A 27,374-nucleotide genomic window follows, 5' to 3' on the forward strand; every position below is an offset into this window, starting at 1 on the left:
GTCTTCTTTTTGACGTAACGACCCCTTGATCCCACACCGTAGAGGTACTTGGCGCTCATGGAACGATTTGCTAGTCATCAATACCGCTCGGTTGTTTTTAAGTCAAGAAGTGGTAGAGTGCGCACATGGTTATTTTATTTGTGTTATGAAACTGAGTTTTGAAATGTAAATTCAGAAGAATTTTTAAAAAAAACAGCGATCAAACAAATCTTCAACATCTGCTAATTTAATGTGATGCAAGTTTCAGAATCAAGTTTTAGTATTGATCGTATTTTTAGAGCACAAAAAATTTGATACAAAATAAAACGTATTTAGTTTTGTTCAGAAATCATAGAGGATTTCACGAGATAACGTAACGTCCGTTCTCTTGGCAAAAAGGCCCAATTTTCTGTTTCAAATTTTTAGGAAAAGGATATTTTTACGACTTATGGCGACTGTTCGTACCTTCCAATAATATTTACAATACATCGACGTGATATCGGACAATACCTAGGCAAAACAAAGAATTAGTTTGATTAATGTTGACATTCTTTTGTTCCTTAGATAAGTAATTCGAACAATGTGCTAGAACAAATTAGCGACGAAGCAGGTGTGTTGAAGTTTGACACAGCATCGAATGAGCAAAAACAAACTATTTAGAACCCGATCAGCAGTGTCCGATGACATGACCGGCCAACCGGCGATCGAATGCCGCCTAAAAAAAAGCCGCTAAATAAATTGACACCTTGCGCAAAGAATGCTTTCTTCGAAACGCTTCGTAAAAAGTTGCTCTTCGCTTTTGCTTCGCCTCCGCCAAGTATGCCCGCTTCCAGGATGAAATCGTGCGAAAGATATTTGATAAGAAGTGTAAACTTTTCAGTATTCACTCCTCGCAGGCAGCCGTCGCTTCCTTCCAAGCTGTGCCTCTGATCGATCCGATCTGGTTGAAATGAAATAACTTTCGCCCAAATGTTTCGCGTCCGATGAACTGATGCGGTTCTTGAAATGAAAAGTCAAACATTAAGATGAAAGAAGAAAACCACACGGAAACGATAAACGAAACCTACAACTTGAGTAAAATCGACCAGACCGACTGCGTGAAACAATCTTCCACTTGGCACTTGATGTTTCCGCTTTGAAACGGAATAGTTAGAAACTGGGTCACTAGAGAAGAGGAATGGAATGAAGAAAAAACGGGGAAAAATTGAGTCAAGTGGACGTAAATACGTTGGTTTTTGTAAATCTTGGCCAAAAAAAAGGTGTTTTATTTTTTCTTTCCTATTTCACCCAAACTCGCTGCGAACTAGGCGTTCGTTCGAAGGACACTGATTTTCTTTCCCTTTTTCTGAAGCATTTCCGCTCTAATGAAGCGATGGCTCTTCATCAAAATTATCCTCCGCCCACAAGTGGCCAGAATGGCTGGCTGCACGGTAGCCAAGAGTGGTGAATGCATATTCTGTGGCTTGATTGTTCCCCCCCCCCCCCCCCTCCCCCCCTCTCTTTGTCTCTCCCTCTCTCTCCGTCGAGTAGCGAGGCCAAGAAAGAAGGCCACTTTTTGTTACGCTCCTCGGTTGCTGACGGTTTGTGCAGCATCCCGTCCCGGGCGGGGCACGAAGGAAAAGTGCATAATGTGGTGCTTGCTTGAGAAAATCCATCCCGCGCACGTACGGGAGCATTAATTTTGCTTTTAACTTGCAAATTTTAAGAGCTTTAGAGTGTACGGCAGCGAATGTGGTGCCGCGGTGGGCGATAACACGAATAACTTGAAAAGGAAAATGCTCTTCGGCGCGTGCCTTTACGGCCCGGTGCCAAATGACGCTGGGAAAATGTCATGGTGGGTTAATGTTTTTCGCAGGTTTTTTTTTACGTTTTTGTTAGGCTTTGATCTTTTTGTGTTGTAGCAGGTTATCCATAAAAATTGTGTTCTCAACATGTTTCTCTTCAATTGCTTTAATAAACATTATTCGGAAAGTTGCCGTTTTTCCCTTTTGTGTGAATGTTTTAATAAATTAAATTATATCATAGGTAATGAGAGAAGGTGTAAATTAAAATATAGTGTAAATGTATTTTTATTTAACGTGCTTTATCGGAGCATGTTTTGGTTGATAACCATAGTTTTTCTCAAATTTGTTATTTCTTTATAAACCAGTATCGGTTTTGTATCAGAGGAAACTATAAATTTCATTCTAATAATTGTAAATGATTTAAATTTTTTGCTCGTTATTGTTAGAACGGTTCATCATGCTTTGTGTATGGCATCAGCTTTTCCAAGTCAGTTCCGACATTTTTGATTTAAAAGGTAGGATAGAGTTTTGTTTTAGTCTATTTTGTGGAAATTTATCCTTCATTTGTGATTATGATGTTCAACAGAGTATATGAATATTGTTGTGTTCTATTTCTCCTTCTAGGTAGGAGACGATTTCCATTCCGTTCGATGTCCTGGCTATTATTGTTTGACGTCCCAAGTGTTTGTTACACTTCTTGTATTACATCTGCATTAGTGCAATTGTGAGTTTACATGTACAAATCATTTTGGACACAACATTTTTATGTCTTGCTAAACTGTTTTCCTTTGTTCCGGTTTATTGATTTTCATTCGAACTAGTTACGCAAAATGTTCAACATGCGTGTTTACAGCACGAGCGAAGTGTAGGGTGCGCTGTAGGGCAGGGCAGCCGTGTACGGCAGGGCACTGTAGGCGGCAGCGTACGGGGAGGCGGTGTAAGCAGCGGCGTATGGGGCAGTGTAGGCCGCGGTGTAAGGAGCAGCATAGGAGGCAAGGTACGGCGACGCCACAGATACAGCAGGAGCGGCTACAACAGGGGCAGCGGCGGCCGTGTATGCCAGCGGAAGAAGGGGCTTCGCGGAGGTCGCAACGACGGCCAGGAGGGCAACAAAGATCTATATGAAAGAAAAAGGATTTAATGATCTACGGGATTTTCTCGCCACTCCGTTTCAAAGTTCTTTGGGTCTTTTAAAGATCCAGATACTTAGCAGAAGCAAAAGCTCTAGCTCTAGAATTCCCAAGAATCTACCGTAACCTTACCACTTTGGCGAACATTTTGAGTTGTTTGATGTTTGGTGGACTAGATTTGACTGTGTTTTGAGTTTGTTGCAGATCGAGACTGTACTTAATCTTCTGGCTGAACAGGTGGTTTTATAGTAACGTGCCCTACTCCTGCTACAATCCACAACAACCACCTCTCTAGTACTCCTACTAACCGAGTGGGTGGTAAACTCCTTGACCTTCACCCGTCTCGGATGTCATTTCTCTGATGGCGTAGTGTGACAAGTTTGACCACGCTCATCACACACAGCTGTCGCCGTACCTCCCGTGGCCAATTGTCAAAAGTTTTGAATGAATCACCTCTATTACCCAACGCAACTACCTCAATGCAACAACCACGAAGCGGAGGCATGATGTGTTGAAGTCCTCCGCCGTTGATTGAATTAAACATTTCGCCGAACGCCGAATATTCAACCGACCGAACTCTGGTCGACATGTTTGATCGTAAAAATGTGGTTCAAAATTTGCATACGCGAAATGCGTGACGCGAAAGTAGAAGGTTGCTGGACGGCCCGAACAGCTCAATTCACACCAAGCACTTGGCGTATGATTCTAGTTTATTATTCGTCCGGCGTTCGTCCGCCGGCGAGCGGTCAATTGATTGGCCGCAAATTGGCCCCACTGGAGTGCTTCGGAATTGGAATTGGGAATGCGGCTAACATCCCTGCCTTCGATAATATCACGAATTGCGTCCACGGGCGACTACCCTTGAACGATATTGTGAACTCTATCGCGCCTCTTGGTGGTGCTGGTGGTATGAGCTTCTTTAAATGTTCGGCGCATCCAGGGCCACTCGGCCCAACTGATGCAACGGTCTCTACGGTGGGGTACATGGATGTAGCTGGTCCTGAACTTTTTGGATTCGATTATAAATAGCAACTGATTGTTCGGTTAACGGCATCAGTTAGCGTTCCATCTTCAGTCCTGCAACTTCACAGCCTAGTACCAAACGCCTCCCAGCACTCCAAAATGAACTCCAAAATTGTGGTAAGTTAGCGCAACCGATCTGCTTAATTGTTCAGAATTCCCGGAGATCACCGGGGTGTACTGTTGGACAACAGTGGCTTACCTTCCTTTGCCGTCCCTCTGCAGATTGCCTTCGCTCTGTGCGTCCTGAGCACCGTCTCGGCTGGCGTTGTCCCGGTTGCTGCTCCCCTGGCGGCGGCCGGCGTCATCGCTCCCTACGCCACCTCCTACAACGCACACACGGTGAACCACAACATTGCGGCGCCTTATGTTGCCGCCACTCCGGTGGCCGCCGCGGTCGCCAAGTATGTCGCTGCTCCGGCTGCGCCACTAGCGGCCGTCGCTCCGGTTGCCAAGTATGTCGCTGCTCCGGCCTACGCCGCTGCGTACACTGCCGGCGCCCCGGTGCTGCCAGCTGCCGCTGCCTACACGGCCTACACGGCTGCCGGTGCGCCAGTGCTGCCAGCTGCCGCTGCCTACACTGCCTACAATGCCGCCGCCTACCCATACCTGTTCTAAGCCTCTATGCTCCAAAACCGGCAGTGATATTCGCTAAGTGCTTCGAAGAAGGACTCACTAATTCCTTCTCAACTATTGCTTCAGCCAGAAGTTGCGCAAAATATACGCACATCGTTTTGTTACCATATGTAGCTTTCGTTTTAAATTCATTCCATTCCGTGGGGCATTCGGATTCATCGAATTCTTTTGATTTATCTATATGTATGTATAAAAATCTAGTGTCATGGCGTCAGTGGTCACACTCCTCCTGAACGGCTGGACCATTTTGAATTAAACTTTCTACACACGTTCGTTAGGTATAAGAATCTCTTTAAAACTGTTTTTTCTCTTCTCAAGACTACATTCTGTTTTAACTAATTACGACTTTCCATTTTCATACCTTGCTCTGTTCGAGTACATCCATCAATGGCATATGAGGTGTAAGTCCAACTTGCAAGTACATACGGTTAAAGCTGCATTCCTTTTGTTCAACTGCTTAAGATAGACTGACAAAAGAAATGGAATATTTATGTATTTCATTGCTTGTTTGTTGTATGTGCTATATAAACGTTCTTCTTCTTCTTAAACATTAGTCATGGCTATACATTAAACAATCAAAATGTGTCGGTAGGATCTCAATATTTTCAACAACAAACATTAATATTATAGGCGAAAAAGGTGAACCGGGCCAGTGAATTTACAATAAATTGCTTGTATGTCGGACAGTTTCGTAGTAATAAGAGAAGATTGAATTTACCTGTCCGTAACTAGCATTTCCTTGCATAAGGCTTTACTTTTAGGAAGATCGCATTTTGTGTATCACTTGTGGAGAGGCCAGAAAAGCAGAATCAAAACACTGTGAGATGATTGCTTTCTTTCCTTCGCTTTATTGCTGGAAGCGGTTTTATTTCATTGTTTTTTCTCTCTCTCGTTTTCCAAGAATGCAATCGATAACTCGGCGCCGGTCAATCGATTTCCTATCGCGGTCGCCCGTTGACAGAACTTCTCGGTCCCTGCGGCCTGCAGATATATCAATCATGCGGCCGTATTCCATTGGGCAGATTACAGATGTGTCGATGCTGATTGCCGGCAACTGTTGAGGATTAATTGCTTGCGCATGATTGCTTTCCTTTGTGGTGGGTAAATTGATTTTCTTGCTTTACTCTCCTACTCTACTGGAGCCAACTCGTTGTCGATGGTCGGGATCTGAACGGACGATCAACGATGAGATTGCAAGAGAAAATATTTACGTACATATTGAGTCCTGTAATTAATCGCTTGAATATGGAATTGCTTTCTTCAGGCTGTGAATGATAACAGTCGAGCGGGGGCACCTTTTTTATCTAGGTTTCTCTTTCATTCCAATAGTTCACCACTGGGAGTTTCAGATGTTTTTGTGACCATCTACAATATTCTATGTTCTATTTTCAAATCATTTGAAGCGTTACCCCTTGGGATAACTTCCAGATGATACAGGTTTCCGGATATTTCCGGAAAATTAAGTTTTAACATCCTAGAGTATCTCTAACCCCGGGACCTGTTTTTCCAAGGATTGGTATCCATGGAAATTATTTTCAGATTTCAAAAGCAAAATGCACCAGCGTGGAATACGTTCACCATCTGTTATTAATTTTATGAAAGGTTGTTGTGCGAGATGAAATGCAAAAATGCTCGTAAATATGTTTTACTAAGAACGTCGAGGTATGGCACGAGTACGGAAAAGAATATTCTAATTAAACAACGAAAGCTTAGCCACTTTCCAGCAGCGTCCAACCGGTGTGCTTCACGGTACAGTGCATTGGATGGAACATGAAATGAAAAGTACGCATCAGAGCTTTTCCACAGCAACAGCAGCTGCCGCTGGGGTGGACGCCGCCATGGTCGGCTGCAGCAGCTCTGCTTGCCTTCGCCACAGGAATTTCATTTCCCCAACCAGCCAGATCTTTTTTACTTTTCCCTCGCGAACGCCAGTGCGCAAGAGATGGCTTAGTTTGTCGTTCTGTTTATTTCTCCCTGCACTGGCCCGGGCGGACAAAGATAATTTATCATAATGAACATCACACGGTCTGGGTCGCGAAGTGGTTAAGAGAGCAAAAGAAACACAGCGATCACTTCTCATTTCCCTCCTAGGTCAGGAGGGGAGAAGGGGGGGGAAGTGGCTGGGAAAGCAAGCTGGTGGTTTTCCTTCGTATCGAGGCGGCAATGTACTGTGAATTGAGAAAGAAATGAGCGTGGATGGATGCTGCGATGCGCCTCTGTATGTGTGTGTGTGAGCGATACGATATACGAACTAAAATTAAACAAAAGGAAAACTCATGTTGATGACAGTCTTAAACCCGAAAGACCGTTTCCGTGCTTATGCAATTATTTTGTTTTGTCAGCACCATTTGTGTGTGCATGTGTGTCGCTTGTTGTCTACAGCGGCGCGCAAGAAGGTGGAAGAAGATGATCACAGTAAGTAAACACGTCGTTTTGGTGTACGTCGTTTCACGTGCATGATTCTTCGCGAGGGCCCCAAGGCGCCCACACAACATGCTTGCGGAATTTAGTTCCTTTTTTTGGGAAATTGTTGTTTGCACATTTATTGTACCAATGGGGGCAAATTGTAGATAGGGAATCAAAGAAGTGAACTAACAAAAAAAAAAAAGTTTTGTGTTTAAGCACTTCGCGTAAATGACAGTTCCCGACAACCGAAAAACTACAACAGGAGAAAATGTTCTTATATGTACCCACCTGTTCGAAACATGAACAATGATTTATCCTTCCCGAAACTAGATAAATTCCCAAAAGATTATTGGCGTAACGACCTCTCCAAACTGGACAATAACTCATTTTATTCGAGCTTACAATACATAATTCATGTTTATATCTGTTTTGGAGCTAGAATACTGCCAAACTCCTTCTGGAGCCTTTTCTCTCTTCGGTTGAGATTTATCAGAGTAACAATAATGTTCAGTACTTTTAGAGTTGGTTTTTGAATATTTTTTAAGTGTTTAAGATTTAAGAATTGTTATACAAAATTCTTGCTTTAACACAAATATTACGTTACAAGATATGCTAAGAACCACATCGTTTTACAGGGGTTTTCAGATGATATTATAACTTATAAAATATAACCATTTTAATTATAGTCGATGTGATATGTTGGACCACCGATTATTATTTCTTCTGACACAACTTGCGTTATAAAGTCATCTGATGCTGCTGGAATAGTATGTGCTGCTGTTAGACATAATTCTGCTACTGTATCATTTGGAAATCCCTGTATTTTTACTCTTATATTTTCTTCAGTACTTTTTTGTAAATTGTATATGTAATTTAGAAAATGGTCACCACGTAAGATGTCCTGTTACTTCGTCAGGTTGGTCTTAGTTTGTAATTTTATTTTTGCTAGAATATCACCCACTTTGTGTGTGGTGCGTATTGGAGCAATTGTCTCTACAAGTGCCACGAAAATCCTGAGCGACGAAAGACGAAAGAGGAGAAATACAAGTTTCATGCAAATGGTAGAGATCACACAAATGAAGTCACCATATTTCGGTGAGGGTGGGAACGTTGGGCGTCGGAAAAAGTAAGCTAAAACAGCCCAACCACCGGAGCCACCGCATTCCCTCATTCCCGCGCCTGGTTTGCTCGGGTTCGACCGTGTGTTTTTTCGGTAACGACGAGGATCTTGAGTGACGCTATTGTGTGTCGCTTTTGTGTGGAACAACTTCCGCAACGCGGTTAACTTTTCGACCTTTCTCCCGACGACCGACGAATTCCGGAACGGTTCCCCTGCAGCTCGCTTTTGCGCCCAGTCGATGTTCCCGGGATAAACAAAACAGCAACGAGATCTGCGTATGTTGGGCGCAAAAGTGCCACCCTCCCCCTCCTCTCACTCCCCTGGGTTGTTGTTGTCAGGGAGATTCCTGTCACTCTTCTCTGTTATCGCGGGAGGGATGGTCGTAGGCGGGGCGGTTTCTGGCGGGCTGGTATTGTGTTTGAATCGAGAAAGAAATGCAAAAGTTATGTCGCAGTCGGTCGGCGGCACTCCCATGCTCTCTTCACTCCCAGAGGGAACACAATGCACAATCGCAAGTGCCATGCAAAACCGCGAAGTTGTTGACGTCTGCTAGCTCGAATGTGCTGTGTGTGTGTGCAGCGGTATACCATCCCCGCTGTCATCGTGCACGGCCGCCGTCACGGAACAAGCCAAATAAACCCCCAATGAAACAATGTATCCGTCAGGCCGACGAGGCAAGATCGGAGCCCATTCTGTAGCGATTGTTATGTTTTCCGGTTTTTCGCGTTTTGGCGCTTTTGCTGCTCTGATCTTATCCGCCGCTTGCCGGCCACCATCTTCTCTTTCACCACTAGGTCTTGTTTCTGTGTACGTTGCTTCACTTTCCTTTCTAGGTGCAGACGATACAAACTCACCTCACTCAGAACCGGTAGCGACCGGGCGGGCGGGGTTCGTACCATTGCATTTATGATGGATGCGCGAATGCAATTTTTATTTCCCCATGCATCGCTAATGTTTTGCACGCTTTTGTGTGCGAACGATGCGCTCGGGACTCGGTGCAGGTTGTAGTAGTCGGCGGTGAATGTTGCCATCAACCCCGCGCCCCGGTGTTGATATACAGTTTTCTTGGCACGAGAATATTCTAACAGTCACTCTCAGCTGCATTCGCTATCACTCCCCGACCGTATGGCGTAATCTTTGCTGTCCCACTTTTCCGGTGGCGTAATGCGAAAAAAGTGCGATACAAAATGAAAAGTGGAAAGCAAACGTGTGGATGGAAAACAAAGATGAAAAGCTTTTGCTTCCAAAGATGAAGAAGGAGTGCTTTATGAAAAAAAAAACGGTTACACGCTTAAGGAGAAAGATTCGTTTCCCACCTTTTTCCGTTCTTCCTTTGGTTTTTACAAGCTCTCGTTTTCATAGTTGTTTGTTACTTACTGTTTGTTCGTCTTGCTTGATTGTAAATCGGGTTTTTCGCTTACCTTCGGAAATTTCGTTCCCGCGGTATAAACGAGCACTGCTTTCATGTGAATTTGAACGTTTTACAAACAATAAACACTTCAATGATCGGCTCTGATTCACGGGCAGTGTAATAACTCGATGATGCTTGTCAAGGTTATGTATTTTATTATTTAGCTATGCAGCTGGCCAATGCAAGTAAAGCTGTTTGATTCTTTTGGTAAATTTTTCAAACGAACATTTCTGCTGTTTTGTTTCATGTGTGGCGAAATTATTTTGATGATGTCATTAAAATAGCTTTTAAATAGAAACGCGAATGATCAGTTTGATGTGGGTTAGTTTTTTGAATATTGTTTTAATCTTCATACGATGATTATGATTGATTGGTTAAACTTTAAAAGTACTTGGTAAATGACGTGGTTTGTCGTGCACAATCAATGCCGTCCGTAATAATTTGTCTATTGTGTAGCATACTATTAAGCGTATTAGCTATTATGTGATCAATAATAACAGTTTTTAATTATTATTATGGATTATTCATGGGTGAAAAAAACTTGGGATAATAGTTCTGTAACAAAAGCTGCTTTATGGTAATGTTCATAAATTAAAAAAATACATATTATCCAAAGCATCTTTTGTTTCGTATTGAAAATATGTCATGCGTAGAGAATGCGTATCGATAATAAAATCCATATGGAAATGTTTCTAGCAATATTTTATGAAAATGTATAAATTTTTTATTTAGAAAAGCTGAAACAATAACCAACCGACGTATTTTAATCAAAGTGGAACCTTTCCATTCCGCTGCGTTGCGGTTGAATGACGTTGTTGCAAAGACCATCAAATACAATTTCGCCTCTCGGTGTTCTTATATTAGTGGGGCGTCTGGTGGCTGATTTTCCTATGTAGCCAAATTTGTTACGCTTAATAATGGAAGGATATCGATAGGTAGCGTTGCAATGCATGAAGGTTAGCATTCAGGAAATCCTTAACTGATAGGTCGGGCTAGTTGGAAAACGTACCTGCACCAGCACGTTGTTGGCGGGAAAGACAATGGGATCACTTCGATGTTCGAACTAGTTTATTGTCGGGCTTTAGGAGAGAAGGTGTCTGGGGAATTTTCTCGTCTACCAGGAATACCGTAGGATGTTGTACGTCGCAAGGTGCCAACCGCGTGAGCCTATGGCGAAACCCTAGCTCTTAGACGCAGGATAACATCATGCACATGGCGTGCACCATTCCATCAAATCCTATCCGGCAAACAACATGATCCTATTGAAATGATGAAAATCTATCATCACCGCCTGGCGCGCTCGACCTGTCCCGGGTTGTCCAGCGTTCGAGTAGGCTTCGCAGGGTTTTATGCCACCATTCCGAAAGCCGTTGATACCAAACCGCACCGCTACGAGGGAGTACGGCCCGTTCTCCGTCGTCGCCGGTGAGATATATCGCCGTCGGTAATGTCCGTAAATGGGCCATTGTGATAATGATTTAGGTGGAAAACTTTCCCGCCCGAGAGCCCGGGCTTTGAAGTAGTATCATGCAGTGGCTAGTAAAATCCTAGCCTCTCCCAGTGGTTGATACGCCGCGGTAAGCTTCCGTGCTGCTGCTCCATCATTCACAAAAGGTGGAGAAACGTGCGTTCCCAGCTGGCGGCTAGTTCCGTGCCGCAGCAGCACCAGTAATTCGCCGTACGGTACATCACACCATCCATCTTGAAGGGCCGTGCTGCTATCGTCGAACATGGTTGGTGGTTTCGCGGACAGATAAGGCGTCCGGGACTTACGCCCCGGAAAAGTTGCATCCGACATTATGGATGGGAAATGCGGCGATGCGCTCTCCGGGTTGGGCTTGGGAAGTTCGCTCGGCCTGGCCACCGTCGCATTCCTTGCGGCTTTCCCATCGGAATGTGCAGGTGTGTACCTCGCGACGCAATATGACGGGATGGGCGACGCGGCGTTGCAAATGTCGAAGACTCCACGCCGGCGTGTTATTACTTGCGTGGGCGTGTGTGTGTGTGGAAAATGCCGGGCCTGTGGACCATCCTTCCGGTGTTGCGAACGGGCGGGCAGGGCCCAGAATGCAGACTGTGCACGGGCCGGAAGGCAGAGTTTGCTCTCCCGGCTTCCGGTGCACATATGGGACACCTTTGTACTGCGGAGGGTCCTCTGGCTACCATAAAAGTTTCATGCGCCACTGCTTGGGTGATGAAATTTCCCAACCGCATGTCGTACCGTTATTGGTTTTAATTTAATTGTATTCTCCGCGGTGCCAGAGATGAAGCGATATGAAGCGGAGAAGAAAGAGAGAGAAAGGGAGACGGGACACAGCCACTCTTGTCAAGTGTGGGTCCCGATGGTGGCAAACTTTCGCTTCCAGGGCAACCGGCGCTGTTTCATAGATGTTAACTAAATTGAATTGATGACGCGAACCCAGGTGAAATCCTGCCACGAACACGGGCTTGCGGTTGTTACAACACACGATGAAACAATTTTCCGGTGCGGAAACATTGGCTCTAAATTAATGAGATTTTAAAGGGGGTTTCTTCGAAAGTCGAACGTAACGTCTCGCTGAATATGGCGATGTGCGTACTGAGTAGGAATGAGTCAGTGAGTACAGTCTTACAGTTAAATTGATTGATTTAAATCCTCACGGAAAGTTTTTGTACCTCCTTTGAATCCCGGATGCGGATTCGAATACCAAAGGAGTGAATGAGTAAGTAAAAGAGTTATTAGCCGCTAGTAATACATTTGAAGAACTGTATAAGGAATCAAATCTCTGGTATGGGTTTAAATCCCCATCAGGAATTCGATCGGAGATTCGAGTCTCAAACTGACACCCGAATCTGGTTAAAATTCCAATCCCTGTTGGGGATTCGATTTTTTCTTACTAGTGATGTGCATACTGAGTAAGAATGAGTGATTGAGTTGAATCTTACTAATGAATGATTGACTTAACCTACCGGATAGTTTTTGTTACTCCTTTTTTATTTGAGTCTTGAGGACTACCTTGACGCCCCGGCGTTGCTTGGTGACGAAGGGATTGGGAAAAGAATGATGGTTTCAACTAATACTTGAAAGATATGTTTGAATTGAATAGTTACAATAACGACACATTTAAAATGTTGGGTAACTATGTTGGATACACTTTGACATTTGTTTACATGCTTATTTTGTTTGTGTTTGTAAAACTGAGTTTTGTAAAATTGTTGAAAATTGTAAAATTTAGCTGATTTTATAAACAAAATAGTGATCAAACAAACCTTCAACAACATCTGCAGTACCTCAACTTAATGTGTGAAAACTTTCAGAAGCGACGGTTCAGTATTGGTCAAGTTTTTAGTGTACACAGAACTCCATACATAGAAAAAAGCTAAAATATGTAGTAGATTGGAATCTCTATGACGACCAGCAACTCTTTTACTCACTGATTCACTCTCTTGTGGTAGGAAATTCATTTTACACGTTTTAAATCACAAAATAATTACCTAAGATTCGAATCATCGTGATGATCGATTGTTTACTCTGATTCCATTCCCTCTGGCATCTAGTACCACTTTAACCCATTTTACTTTATACTTTTACAATATACTTTTACAGGATACGCCTTTTTTCACCTTTTAAATCACAAAGGGGTAATTAAAAGTTTTGTAATTCGTTAATTTTCTGTTTCCCCCAAAAATAAAATCACACCAAAAGGAACCAGGTGGAAATACGTCGATGTATCGATTATCCCGGGGAATTTCCTTTCCGCGGTTTTTGGTATTTCCCTTTCGCGTTTTTGGGAATTCCCCATTTCTGTCAAATTGGCGTGCGTTGCGGACAGTGCGGAATGTTTGGTAAATTCGGAAAATTTCCTTCCGGTTGGCACTGCACGGTCCGTCGCCCATACCCTTTCATAGTTGGGTTCGAGGCTGAGGCAACCCCACCGGTTCCCCGTGGAGCTTTTCGCACTACTTCTTGTTGGCATTCCGGGCATCGCTTTAACGCGAAAGACGACCACCATTCACCCGGTTGCGACATCCGCATGAGAGTTGGCGGTTCTTCGGGCGGGTATTAAAATTCATCACGTTCCATACGCGTTTGTCATTGGGCTCTGCGTGATGCGTGCGTGCGTGTCTGCTTTGGTGTCTTGCTATCCAATCTCAATGTCTCGATGGCCACTGGTGACAAGCACAGCGACATGCGGTAAAACATATGTTGACTAACTGATGGTATGGGATCGGCAAGTGTTGGGAATTTCCCCATTGATTCGTAAAGACACTTGAACGGTGGTAGTAAAAGTGTTTCGTTTTGTATTTTCAAGACGTTAGAAACATTCATAAACATAAACATATAATTGCTTCTAGTTCCGGAAGCTATCCAATAACTCCAAAAAGAAAAGTAAAACGGGCGGCTAAAAGCTTTTGCGTGTTAACCTTGCCGATCGGTCGGGCATAACAGTCGGGAACGCAATTTTTCGCTAATCGTTACGAAACGTTCCGTGGCGTAGCTTTTCTTGCGGAAATTAACTTTCATTCAACTACTCAACCATGCTGCTGCTGTTTGCCTCGACATTGGCTGGCAACATTAGTTTGCCGTTGAATTTTTGGGTTTGTTCCGACCGAACTCCGGGGAAGAACTGCTGTGTTTTGGGTGAATTTTCCTTCATGTCATTTGAAATCATTTCGCCCAAAACTCCGCGTTTCGTTCCGGCTGTTGGCCGTTAATTTCTCATTAGCAGATGACGGTAAGTAATGACAACTGTGGCCTGGGTTAGTTTTACCGGCGAGTGAGCGTTAGGTTTGGCCCCCTTTGTACACCTCTCCCCATCTCCCTCTCCCTGTCAGCCCTTTCTGGCGAACGGCAACCGCAAGGCCGGATGAAGGTCGGAAAAATAAATGCGGAAACTTTCAGCACCCTCCCAAAACCACGGACTGTTGGGTGGAAGTTGAAGCAGGAAACAAAAACACCATAGTGCCACGAACGGGACGCGGAACAATTGGAAAATGTTTGCGGTGGGCGGAGGTGGGACTATCGCACCGGAAGGCTCCCACCGGATGATACGGCAGTTTGTACTGTGGACATTCTTTATCCTTTCGAAAAAGCGCGTAAGTGCGCCTCGGTGTGGTGGTACCCCCGTCCTTCCCGGGGGAAGGGTTATTTTAATTGAGTTTTCAAATAGTTCGCACTGTTCTTCTCGGCCCCTCGCCCCGCTCTGGTAACGGACCGAGCGAACTCAGTGGCGCGGAGAAAAGTCCTGCTGAGTTCGAAGCGGTTGATTTGATTTTTTTTTCGTTTTAACTGAACTGATATTGTTATCGGGAACGCGAGCAAACTTGCGAGAAAGAATTTGTACTAATTTTCCTTTCGATTTCTCCCGCTTGGCATTCGTCAGAAGCAAAGTGATTTTCGCGGAAAATACTTTTTCACTTATTTTTTGTTTTGTGTGTATCTGACGTTAACAGTTTGGGAAGTTTTGGGAATTTCAATGAACCAGCAGAACAGCGATCAAAACTTATTCCGTTTTAAGCTTATTCACGAACAAAGGTTTTGTTTTCAGAATTGTAAAATCGTTTTGCGGAATGCAGTTAATTACGTCATACATCTTACCTTCCCTTGTCTACTTCATGATATATTTAACACGTTGACTGTTCTGTCACCCAAAATCGAGTGACAGCTGCAATCCATATCAGCCCTTTACACTAATATAGTGGTGCGGTAATATATAGTGGTGCAATTACAAGCTTGCATTGTACATTATCATATTTAGTCAAAATTGGTAGTATGATGTACTAAAAAAGTGTGGCAGTCAACGTGTTATTTTATGTTGAATTTTAGATTTCTTGCTCTGATTCGCTACAAAAACATCTCTCCACAAACCAAGGAAAATTTGCCGTTATTGAAAAAGTTCCTCAAGTTTTATCCAAAGATCAGGAAACAATGTTAATTTCCCGTAGAAAATGAAGTAACCAAGTAAAGCTGTCAACCCATTTAGATGGAGTATGCTAAGAAGCTATTTTAACATTATTCGTACAGCAAGAATTTTCATATTTTAATCACACGAAATTGGTTTTTTCAAGACGAAATTGGTTTTTTGTGCTTTTTTTTTTCAATGGAAATCTTTGTCGATTTGATTTCGTAATGCTTTTCATCAGGACTTTTCATTATTGATCAACTTTATTTGAATACTCGCAGACAAGAGAAAAATAGTATCATTTGCTTGTGCTATTCTGTTAACGACGATTCTCAGCAGAAAACCTCCTTCCACTGTGCTGCTCCTAACAGTTAACTTAGTGCGTGCATCTGCATTTGCATCAAAGGACTTTTCCTTTTTCCGTTTGTTTGCTTTTCGGATGCCTTGTGTTCCCCAATTTTCGTGCATCGTTAAACCGCCCGCCGTCCGAAAGGAAATCCCTTCCATTCGTTCCGAAGGGAGGAAATTGGCCATCGTTCATTTGACTCGTTTGCTGCCACAATTATTGCTTCATTGTTGGCTTGGCCACCCCACTTGCCCGCTTTTGCCGGGTTGTGCCGGGTGATGAACTGACCGGACCTGGGCGTCGAACCGTTCCGAGGTCATAAATTGTGCACCCTTGTGCTTCCAACCGGCGCACGGTCGCTGGTGCCCCGGGGGCTATTGTTGGTTCACGGTGGTTGAATATCGGTGCTCTAGTTCGTTAACGATAAGGTAATATTTTGTAAATGGCGAGCCCAGCGATGCAGCAGTTCCAGAATCGCCGGTACACCAACCTGCCCGGGGATTTATTTCCATCCAGGGTGGAACGTACATTGCGTAATTGCAAAGCTGCTGCGATGCAAACACGGAAGCGACTGCTCTTCGCTCATTGATGCAAAAACAAATGGACCATGGAATGTTTAGAGCTCATTGTTAGCATTTTGTTTTCGTTTTCGATTTTATGATTTGACGAGTGGATTTTCCAGTCATGTTGTAAGTTTGAAAACAGGCTATAATTGCAACAAATCAAAGTTTTGTCGTCGTTGTAACACACAAATAGTGTTTATGATGTATCTTGTTGTTGTTTCGTTCGTTTTGTTCAGATTGTGTGGAATAATTACTTCTATTAATAATTGCAGCATGGCAAAGACATGACAATGTTATTTTCAGTTTGTTCCAACTTAATGAGATATCCTACTGTTGTTTCTCGATGCCAATGTAGGCAGGTAATGGCAATGAATGAAATGTGGTTTATTTTTTTTTTTTGGTTTGGTTGTTTGATGTTGGTATTCTTTTATCATGTTTTTGGTTGCTTACTGGCGTAAAATTTCCTGTTTGGAACGTTCGCTGTTTAATCTGTTCAAATCGGGTGAATTAGGTTTCATTATCCTTTTTCGCAGTTGCACATTAACTATGAATTTGAGTTCATAATCGTGGCAAACCTCTCTGAACGATAATAGCTTTTGTAAATTTTCAGGAACTAGCAATAGCTTATACACCCAATGCTATTTTAAGGGCTTCGCAGATAGCGCTCAACATCAGCATCCTCATCATCACCTTCAACATCCTCGCCAAAATCACGATCGCTGGAGCAGTTTGCTGCAGCTGGGCTAACTTTATCAACAAGCCGGGTTAGTCGCGTGGCTCAAGTAATAAATGTTATCCATTCCTAGCATTCTTCACACCACCATAAATGCGCTCGGAAAGGTTGGGTGTTAAAAGAGGCCAAATGCCAGTTGCTTGTATGTCCACTTCCCCGCAGGATTGCTCCCCCCTACCTCTTTTCACCGCTACAAACGGTGAAATAACTTTGGTTTCGGGTGTTAGGTCATCCTCGTCCGGGGTAAATTATTCAGCAAACCGCCCGACATCGCATGATCCGCGCAAAAACCACTGTTTTCCATTCGTGCACGGTGAGCCTGAACCGAGCGCTAGTGGCCAGCAGCTGCTGATGTGCAGCCAAGCCGCATCGAGTTGCAAAATAAGACTGAATGCGCTGGCGAAAAGCTTTCGTTTTTTTTTCCAAGGATAAATTCGTTTCTATTTTGGTTGTGTTCTTTCTGACCAAACGTTGATGCTACTGTTGAAATGCTTTGGCTTAACTTCGTCGCGTTTGCCGTTTGGTTTGGTTTCATAAATAAATATTTGATGGTCAACTTTTTTTCCTACTTGTTCGAAATGCATACTTACTATCTAACGACTTTTCCATATGAAGGATTCCAGCTTGCAGACCGTTGGCGATCAAGTGTAGTTTTAGTTCATTTATGTTATTATAATTTAATATTTATTCTCTCTCTTCGAGTTTCTCATTTGTATGTCATTTTTATTTTTAATACACTTGAACTAATTTTCCAACACGCCGTACTAATTGTTATCTCACTTCGAGGGCTTTTAACTTTGCCAATATTAATTACCTTGCCACTAGCAAAAGGTATTTGTTTGTTATTATTCTATCGTCTGCCTCTTACGAAAAACTACCCACCACCGAACGAAACAAGGCACGGCGCCAACGGCGGATGCAAATGATTGGAATTGTAAATTTATGAGTGAATTAAACTCTCTTGGCCAACCTCCGCAACGCTTGTCGGTCCCATTCGGCGGACGAGACGTGCCCGAGAACGCCGAGATGCAAATGAATCGTGCTCGAAGTTTTGATGCTCTTTGCGGCACACTTTTTAAGGAACCTCAACCTATGTTGGCAGATCCTTTTCGGGGTCGCAAACACTTGACATGCAGACACAAGTCATCCGCGGTGTGAATCCTTGCCCCCCGAGCGCCCGACAGCGGCTTAGGAGTTTTTTCATATCTATGCTAATTTCCGGAACCGAACATTATTTCCACTTCACGGGCAGATCTGATAATAATTGAGCTTTTGTGCTCGGCGTGGAAGTATGTTTTCAACCTGTTCCGTTTTATGCTCGAACCGTCTCGGTTTTTCTTTCCATCTATTGTACAACTTTCTCGTTTGGGGAAGCGTTAGAGTCTTAGTCGAGTTTATGCCCTCAAAAAGCTTTGCACACTGCTTTATAATCTGTTCATCATTTGTATAAATTTTCATCCCACTTACACAACAAATATCATTTAAAATATCCGGCAGGCTCAGTGACTTCTCGCGTTTGCAACTTTTGGGACGCACTCTGTTTAAACCTACTTACAATTTGATGTCAAAATTGATTTTAATAATTTTCTATCATTTTCTTAATGCTTATTTGTATTTTATTCTCCCATTCTTTTGTTTCTGCTACAGCGCGCGGTTAGGCGTGACGGGTTTGTTGAATCATAGACTGAGATCATCAAGTTTAAAATAACGCCAAACGATACTTTTTCTTGTCTTCTTTCTTCCACATTTCCAACAGGTACGGATATGAGCGTGGAATAATGGAGAAATCCTAGCAGAGAGTGCGAAACTATCCACCGGAAGCTAGCGGCGAACGTACAAAATCGGCGCGTAACGTAGGTTTTTTATGCCAACCGTTTGTTTGACTAAAATTTAATTTACCTTTTACGGCTTCAAATTAAAAAATGGTTTTTGTTTAAAGAACCGTCAAATTTCTACCGTATTTGCGAGGTTTTCTGAATGAGGACAAATTTGCTTGACGTTCCGTTTTTCAACCACACCACCCCACCCCATCAGGAAGGTTTTTGCGCCCAACCTCTGACCACCGCCCTTGACTAGCGGCGGGCCTCTCGGAAGCGTTGACTAGCACGTTGGATGGAATAATTAAATTATTACGTGAGGTATTTCTGCCCGCCGCCCTACCGACCGACCGACCAAAGTTGGCTGGCTGGATTCGATGGCTTCGTGGACGTGAACAAATATTTGCCAACAGACGGAAAAACGTGCAAACTGTTATCGAAACAACGCGCTCTCGAGCCGGAATGGTGGTCTCCTCCTCTCAGGTGCTCAGGTCTGCTTGTGCAATTTCAAACGGAACCGGAAGCCCGAAAAGGGGTAGGGCGGCGGGCGGGGGTCCTTCGTTGGTCGAACGGAACCGTAAAGGTGTTGGCCATTGGGTGTTTTTTTTGCTTTGTTCGTAAGTTTGCCCATGCTCAACAACCACCCCCGCCTACATCGGAGTAACCTTTTAACGTTTTCTTGTAAGGCTGCAACCATTGCCGTCGACTAGCTTAGAAAGGTTGCTTCGTCGAGGACGCACTTACCTCATGATATATGCCCTCTTCGGTTGGGTGGTGGCTGCAAAACGTTTACCGTAACGCGCGTAACACGTGCGAGAATCGCACTCGTCGGTGGGCTTCACCTGACTGGGCCTTTTTTCCCTTAGCATGCAAGCAAAGGCCACAGGTTTAATGACCATTCGAGAGTTTGCACAGTTTGTGCGGGTTGCGAAGCGAAGCGAGCAGGAAGGTGTTGTTTGCGAAAAGGTTTGCCTACGAAACCTGTCCTCACCTGGGCTGCAATTTGTGATGCGATGTTAGGAGAAATTTTTAATTGTTATGAAGAAGAATTTGTGTAAAATTTTACATATTTTGAGGAAGAGGATTTTTTGTTTTTATCTAAAACTAGCTTTACTCTTTGCTTGTGAGTTATGTTTTAATTTAACAGGTACAATAAAGGCATGTTTAAAATGATTGATATTTCATGAATTTCCTCGTGGTGTATGAACCCTATTTAATAACTGTCATGCGATTGCAGTATTGGCTAGCGACGGATACAGGGATTTTTTTATTAGAATCATGTATGAGTCCAAATTTGGGTTAATATTAATGAAAACCCAGTGATTGGCACAAATAATTATTGTTTTATCTAAAAACTACAAAAAGTTGTTGACAAACTTTGGTTTGTGCAACACAAATGAAGTTGTTGTGCATTTTTATGTTGTTTTTTAGTTTTGTTCAATTGTAAAAATCATGATTTTATCAGAAAACAGTGATCAAACAAATCTTTAACAATATCTGGAGTGTTTAAATTTGATGTATGGAAAGTTTCAGGCTCGACGGTTGGTCGAGTGTTTAGTGTACAAAAAACTTTATATTGATAAAAAGCTAAAATACATAATAGATATGAAGAACAGAAAAATCTCACTTAAATATGATTAACAACGTAAAATAGCTTACTCCATTCCATTGATCCATATGAAATTAAAACCACAAACAAACCGAAATTTTAAAAAATCTCCCAAAGTATCCCAACATGTGTGGGATTCCTGTTGTCATAAAACAAAAAAAAAAAAAAAGAAAATTTCCTGCTGGATTTTCATGGTTTCGTTCATTTGTCTATGCTGTATTGTGTAAAGAATCCTTCAAGTACTCAACCGTTAAACAAAACGGCACATGCATAAAAGTTTATCGTTTGATCGCCAAATTTGCATGTGCCTGCGCCCGTCAACGGCCTCGTAATCGTTGAAGTGTGCTTCTTCGGCCCAATTTAGGTACTTTTTCATCCACTGATTTTACCGTGCGATGCATCATGAAACGTGAGCAGATCTTTTCCGCAATAAAGGCACAGCAAGAACTGGGCCAGGATTATAAACCGACTATTTACGGCCATTGCCGTGGATGCTGTTGAACGGAAACACGGGTGTCTTACCGGACTGCAGATTTTATATCTGGGAATATGTATGTTCTTACCCACACCGTCAACTCTGCTAAAAGCAAGCATTCTCATTTCCTTGAAGAGAGGAGAATATATCTGAGAACGAGCATCAAAAATGGAAAAAAAAACTTGTGAGGTTAGTTGCCGACCAGATTTGAAACAACTGAAGTGTGGAATGAAAATCTTCTCGATCGTTGCCGACCCCCCCACAAAAAGGTGGAAGCAAAAATGCTGATGCTATTCTCGTTTGCCGATGTGTTCCTCGTCGAGTTTGGGGTTGGGAACGTCGGTAGCGTCAAACCATCTGGAAGTGAGGAAGTGTATGGAAGTACGCCGAATGTTGAAGGTGGACTATCCCCGGTGCCGGCCGAAAGAGGATGACGACCTTTTCTAACGCTCACTGGCACATTTCGGAGGATCGAAAAGTAGGAAACACTCTCTACTGAAGAGAGGTTAAAAAGCGCAGATGAATGAAAGTAATGTTTATCCTGCCGAGCAAAAGATGCCAGTAGGTGATGGTGGCCGCCCGTTGCTTTATTTTGCCCACTTGGCCATGTTTGTTTCTTTTTGAGTTTTCGCTTGTGTACTGTGTGTTTTACCTATTTCCATTTTACATTTTTTCTCATCACTGTTTGCACCCTGAAGCGATGATCTCTTATGTTTAAACCAAGAGTTTCGTGAAACGAACATTACAGTTGTACGTACGACATGACTTACACCAATCCGGTACTGGGTGTTCAAGAGAGTAGGTCGTAGAATTGTTAATGTTTCTCTGTTATGTTTCTATTGCTGCTGTTTATGCCTAATAATGCACATGTGAATGCAGTTTAGATTGTTTACTAAATCATGATCTGAAGCTTCGTTTCAGATTTGTGTTTATTTGCTATAGTATTGGATTAAATAACATTTTTTAAGTACCGTACTGTGGTACCACACACAGTTCATTGTGCTGTGCTTTTATGATATCACTGTAAACTGTAACACCTTTCAATTTTAGACGATTTGATATAACGTATACTTGCAATGTGTAACTTAACTTAAAAGTTCAGTTTTTGATGGTTGTTAAAAATTCGGTGCTCTATGTTGATTTGAATCTTTTTTACTCTTATACATTTCACACTTTAAGCTTATAATCAGTGTATTAAAATTCATTTGAAATAATGTTTGATAAATAATATCTTTGCTATTTAACCATTTGTTAACCAATTTTTCTACATCGCCAGCTTTCGAAATTATTTTTCTACACCGTCGACAAGATAGAAAAATTATTTTTTTCCAACTTCCACCACTCGATAGGTGTTCTACACTTTATTAAACCTCAATTTTATTTTAAAGTGCACAAATGGTTTCTCACTTTACTATGGGTTACACAGTAGCACACGACCAAATATTTATTTGCTATTAACTTTGATAAACCATTGCCACCAGGGAAATTAATTGTTTTTTTTTACATATCTTCGTCGAGTTTGTTTTAAAGTTGCATCTTCTTTGGTACATTTGCAACGTGTTTGCGTAATAGTGTAATTTTAAATCTTAAGTGGATCCAACAACAAAGTTTACAAGACTTCAACCCAGTTTACACTAAGGTTGTTAAACATAGTAGAACTCTAATCTTAAAATTAGAAACAATATTCAACTCACACTTTTCAGCCCAACATGATTCAATGTTGAAAATATTGCATGAAAGAATCGACAGATACTCTCTTTTTATGCGTATTTAATTGTACACACAATTTTCGAATTGTTCGATAATTTCCTTATTGAATGTGCTTGACCAAAGTACGCCTTCTGCATTCCCTCACTCCGCCTTGCATCGCCGGGCGCCCATATTGATCTCCGTTTCCTGTCTAGTATGGCATCTGCAAGGCAACGGTGTTGTATTAGTCCCGGACCGTGAAAGTAAACGGGTTGACTGCGGTCAACGAGCAATTTCTTAAATGGTCATTCCGGAGTCATCGATTGCATACATCCGGCCGCATCATCCTCCTCCGCCCAGCCGTTCGTCCCTCCGAGTTCTGCCGCTCCGTCCGTTCTCAGCACCGTGAGCAACGTTCGCTCGTTTACCGTTCCTTTGGGGCAGCACACGCTCTCCGTCCACACAGCCGTTTCTTCGCCATTTAGGTTTCTGTGTACGGTTTTGCGGAAGCACAGCAGACGGGAGGTATGGGTAAGAAGGCGTCTTCGGTTTGGGACGACGGGTCGAGCTGTGCTTAAGATGCAAGGAAACGTTCGAGTTCGCCGGTTCCGTACCGTACGGCAGTTGATTGTTGTTCGTTTGGCAAAAGCCAAGTGAGGTGAAAATTAGATAGCTCATGTGCGCTGGCAGTTCTCAGAAGCTATTGGTTCTCCGTAAGGCGTTGGAAATGGACTTTAACTGGCCGAAGTACCCGTGCCCAGCGTTGTTGAAATGCAGCCTTTAAACATCGACATTAGAATGTGGAATGGTTGGTAACTGCATTTCAATTCATTGCACTAATTTTTCTACTGGCTATTGTTATTCTAGAACACGCATATTAATTCACGAATTAGAAAACATTTCAATATTTGAAGTAATGGTTGTACTTTACGAATTTGTTTTATGAGTCTGTTGTTTCTCAAGTTTGTTTGCAATGTTATTTATAAGTTCATTCTTGATTTTTCTACAACAAGCGTTCGTTTAGGGTTTTAAAACGTTTCTTACAAATGGACAAGTTCGCTAAATGCACAGAGATTGTTGGAATCCGTTCGCCACAGTGTCGCAAAATATGTACAACAGTATTCCGATGCAGTACCACCTATTCGGCACAGTTTCTATCTTCCCTTGCTTACGGAAGAGTCGCGTAAATCAAAAACCCTCTCTCGGTCGTTCCTTAGAGCCCTTTGAAAAGTTAACTAAAATATCAATAGTTTAAAGCTTCCCAGATGGTTCCCCTTTGCGGAGGTGTTAGAATCTTCGCCCAAGACTCCACCGACCTTTCTCTACTCGGCTGCTTTCTATCGGACGGTTTTACGATTATCACACTTTACAACCGTTTCTCGCCATAGCGATGCTCTGGCGTAAGACGAGCGCTTTTGCAAAACAAACTACACGTGGTGTTTGTGTGTGAGTATGGGCGTATGTGTTCGCGCGCGCTTGCACACTTCTCAAATCGAAAGCGTGTTTCTAGAGCGTTGAAGTGCGAGATTTTGGTACCAACGATCGGAGTGCCAGAAGTGTGAAAAAAGCCGTAGGTTTTGGTTTGCACGGAACCCTTTGTCGATCTTTGCCACATTCGCATCCTTGTTGGTGTGCCTTTCGTTTTCCTTTTGGGAAAACACCCCACCACACACGGTTCGGGGGAGCTCCCTTCGGGCATGGCCAAGGGCCTCGAAGTGGCTCACAGCACTATGGCTTAATCCGTCGGTCTCCACAGGGTCTGGGTCTAAAGCGCAGCCCGTAAAACGGCAGCTCAGTTTACGGACATCCCTGTGAACGGTGAGCTGAAGCTCGACAACTTCAGGCGATCGTTTTGTGGGGGAAGCATGAACGGTCGACTCTAAGAAAGGGACACAGCGGGGCACGGCTCTCGTCCCTTGGCGGAGTCTGGATGGAGCGTTTTCCCGAGCCCAAGAGAAAAAACAACGTGGTCTCCTCTTGTTGTCGAACGTTTGGCTCGCGTCGTGCTGGTCAACAACGACGATGAGAACCACTACGTCGAGTGCTACAGCAGTTGTCGAAACGAAACGAAAGCACAAACCTTTGCTCAAGAGCTTCTGTGTCGTCGTCGCAGTGGGGGAGGGAAATTAAGCGCGTAATTGATGGCCAACACTTTCGTGGCGTGCTGCTGCTCGACCCCACACCGCCCTTTGCTCCCAACCCCACTTTCCGCCCCTCCCAACGCACACGGGGCAAACATTTTCGGTCATATTAGCAATAAATAGCGTCGGATAAGAACGTTCGAGCTTCGGCCGATGGGCCGCTTGGATGAGCACGTCGCGTGGAACGATCGTAAAGTGTTCGTAGCCTTCGCCCGTAAGTGGTTAAATCGGTCATCATTCGTTAGCCCCACCTCCACGTTGAAGGACCTCCCGAGCGAAAGGAGCACGCACGGTGGAGTGCGTAAGACCGGAACGATGTGGTTAGTTTAAACTTACCGCTGGCTTGACATTCCCTTGGGCTCACGGTCGAAGAACAGCGTATTGGTTACGGAAAGAGCCGGTTCTTGGAACTAAATAATCGCGTGTGTTCGCTTGCGGCCAGGGGAAGTTGATTAAGTGTGGCTAAGGTTTGGATAACTATTAAGCTATGAGATTGCTTCAGATCCGTCAATCGCATTTGATTTTCAACCAAGCGCCAAGCAAGTTTTCTTCGATGTAATTAAATCGAAAAGACTCATCCTTTCTCTTTCTTAAATCGAAAAAAAAGTTTCTCTTAAATAGAGCTGAATTGTACCAAATCCTCGTGTAAATAACTTTGCACAATCTAATTCCTTCAGCTTTGCAAAAACTGACACGAATATAAACTCATTGGCTGAGCGTGGGCTGGTGCAAAATGTAACCGACTGTTGTGCCATTAAACAGATGTTGTACAAGCTTCACCACAAACGATATGTAAAGATAACGAGCACATGCTGCCTGGCGAAACAGATGTATCCAGTTAACGCCACTCGATGGTTCAGAGCTTCTCGTAGAACAAGGGGTTGACAGGCAAGCGGAGGAGTGGCGCCTCAGTAGAGCAGTCAATATTTGACTTGACAAACTCAAACATCGGCGCGATGCCGTTTCCCACGCGGGTCACAGGTGGACGATTAGCTTGCAAAGTATGAACGGCCCTGGGATGTGGAAGAACCAAAACTGTCACACATGCGGAAAGATACATATTTAATGAAGATGGTTAATCATCTTTGGAGTGTGTTTTGTTTTTTGCATGCATCAAAGGTAGAACAGCTAATGAAGGAGTGTTTTCTTTACTGTCGAGTTTTAGATGTTGTAAATTGATGCTTTTATTAACCCGCTGACGTTTGTCTTACATGCTTGGGATATATCACTAAGTATGGGAATATACCCGGTAAAGGGTCTAGTTCAATTATTCGCCTCTTACTTTTTGCTACACAACATTATGCATTTATATGAAGACCAACAAAAAGCTAGAGACCTTAGCTAACAATTCTCCAAAGTAAGTAAACTAGTTAACAGTAACGGACAAATTGCAGCCACTCATTCAGAGTGTAGTTTTTCGGTATCGGAAAAGTAGAAAACCGCTAGAAATGTACAAATATGCAATGAAATACCCATGAATTGATAGAAAAGAACGATATGGTAATTTACAAAACACTTTCAGTTGGTTTTGTATATACCAGTTAGAATTTTTTTAATGAAAAAAATCAAGAGCGGAAACAAGGAAGACAGTGTCAAATTTGGAAAAGGAAAAAGTAAGAAACAACAATATTTTTCCATCCACTCACACATTTTAACCACAAAAATTCAGGTCCCCACAACCAGGAACACTGAGTGGCTCACTAATGGAACAAATAGACACTTTTACTGGCGTGTCAGTTTCAAATGCAAATCAGTTTCTCCGCTTCTGGCCGCCCTGTTGATGCCCTCTCTTTTTTCTATATTAGACTATACGTACGTACGGCAAAACACCACGCGAAGTCTTTTACATTCTGTTTGATGTTTGTTTACATCCAGCAGGATATGGCGGGTGTCAGGTGACAGCTTTGACTGCACACCAAAATGATGTGACCGGATGAAAACCGATAAGGCTTTTGGATCCCGTATAGGGTCTCCGGACGGCAAAGTGTTAAGGATCTTTTCATTTTTGTCCGCAAAACAAAAAAATCAAATGCGAATACAAGTTTTGGTAATAGGTCCGATTATTCGTGCAGTCAGCCTACACATTTCACAATATTAGGTCAGCCGTATCTTTTTAAGTTCAAAGGTTATTCAGCGTTGCCCACAGCCGGAAATACTCCCTTAGTGAAACTTGCACTCGGTAGCCACAACATAAATATTTATTTTTGTTGTAGAAAAGTGAATACAACCTACAGAAAGAAATACTTTTCACTATCGGCGTTACTGTGAAAAAATGTGCTTTTGAAATTCTACCATTTCTGTTGTGTTCAGTTGGTGAACCTTAATCTAACTTCCTCTTTATGTTTAAGCCTGCTTGCACCATTCGCATGTCAGGATTGGATTATATGTAACTGCGATGTCGTGCCTGGATTACATTCGTGTCGTCGCCTTTCTAATGCTTGTCATCGCATGGGAAATTCTAGCGGACAACATTCGCTCACATTCGCTTTAATAAATGTTCCCTGGTTTTGCGCTCCGACTTGCGACTGCGTCTCTTATCCATTTCGAAATTTTGTAACTCGTTTCACGTTCAGGTTCTGTTTTGCTCAGCGGTTCGTGTAATGTACTGCACCGTTCCGAACTCGACGTTGAAT

The 27,374-nt window shown here is 43.0% G+C and overlaps 2 protein-coding genes across 2 annotated transcripts; one reads left to right on the forward strand and one right to left on the reverse strand.

Moving 5' to 3' along the window:
* Window positions 1-2,610: 2,610 nt before the first annotated feature.
* Window positions 2,611-3,040, reverse strand: LOC131287927 (vitelline membrane protein Vm26Ab-like). Its single transcript, XM_058317021.1, has 2 exons — window positions 3,026-3,040; window positions 2,611-2,880 (listed from the first exon to the last, which is right to left on the reverse strand). Exons 1-2 carry the CDS (start codon window positions 3,038-3,040, stop codon window positions 2,611-2,613), a joined length of 285 nt encoding a protein of 94 aa, XP_058173004.1.
* A 975-nt stretch (window positions 3,041-4,015) lies between these two features.
* LOC131287926 (cuticle protein 16.5-like) lies at window positions 4,016-4,531 on the forward strand. Its single transcript, XM_058317020.1, has 2 exons — window positions 4,016-4,033; window positions 4,139-4,531. Exons 1-2 carry the CDS (start codon window positions 4,016-4,018, stop codon window positions 4,529-4,531), a joined length of 411 nt encoding a protein of 136 aa, XP_058173003.1.
* Window positions 4,532-27,374: the final 22,843 nt, after the last annotated feature.

Source organism: Anopheles ziemanni, chromosome 3 (assembly GCF_943734765.1).
Source record: "Anopheles ziemanni chromosome 3, idAnoZiCoDA_A2_x.2, whole genome shotgun sequence".
Lineage (NCBI taxonomy): Eukaryota > Metazoa > Arthropoda > Insecta > Diptera > Culicidae > Anopheles > Anopheles ziemanni.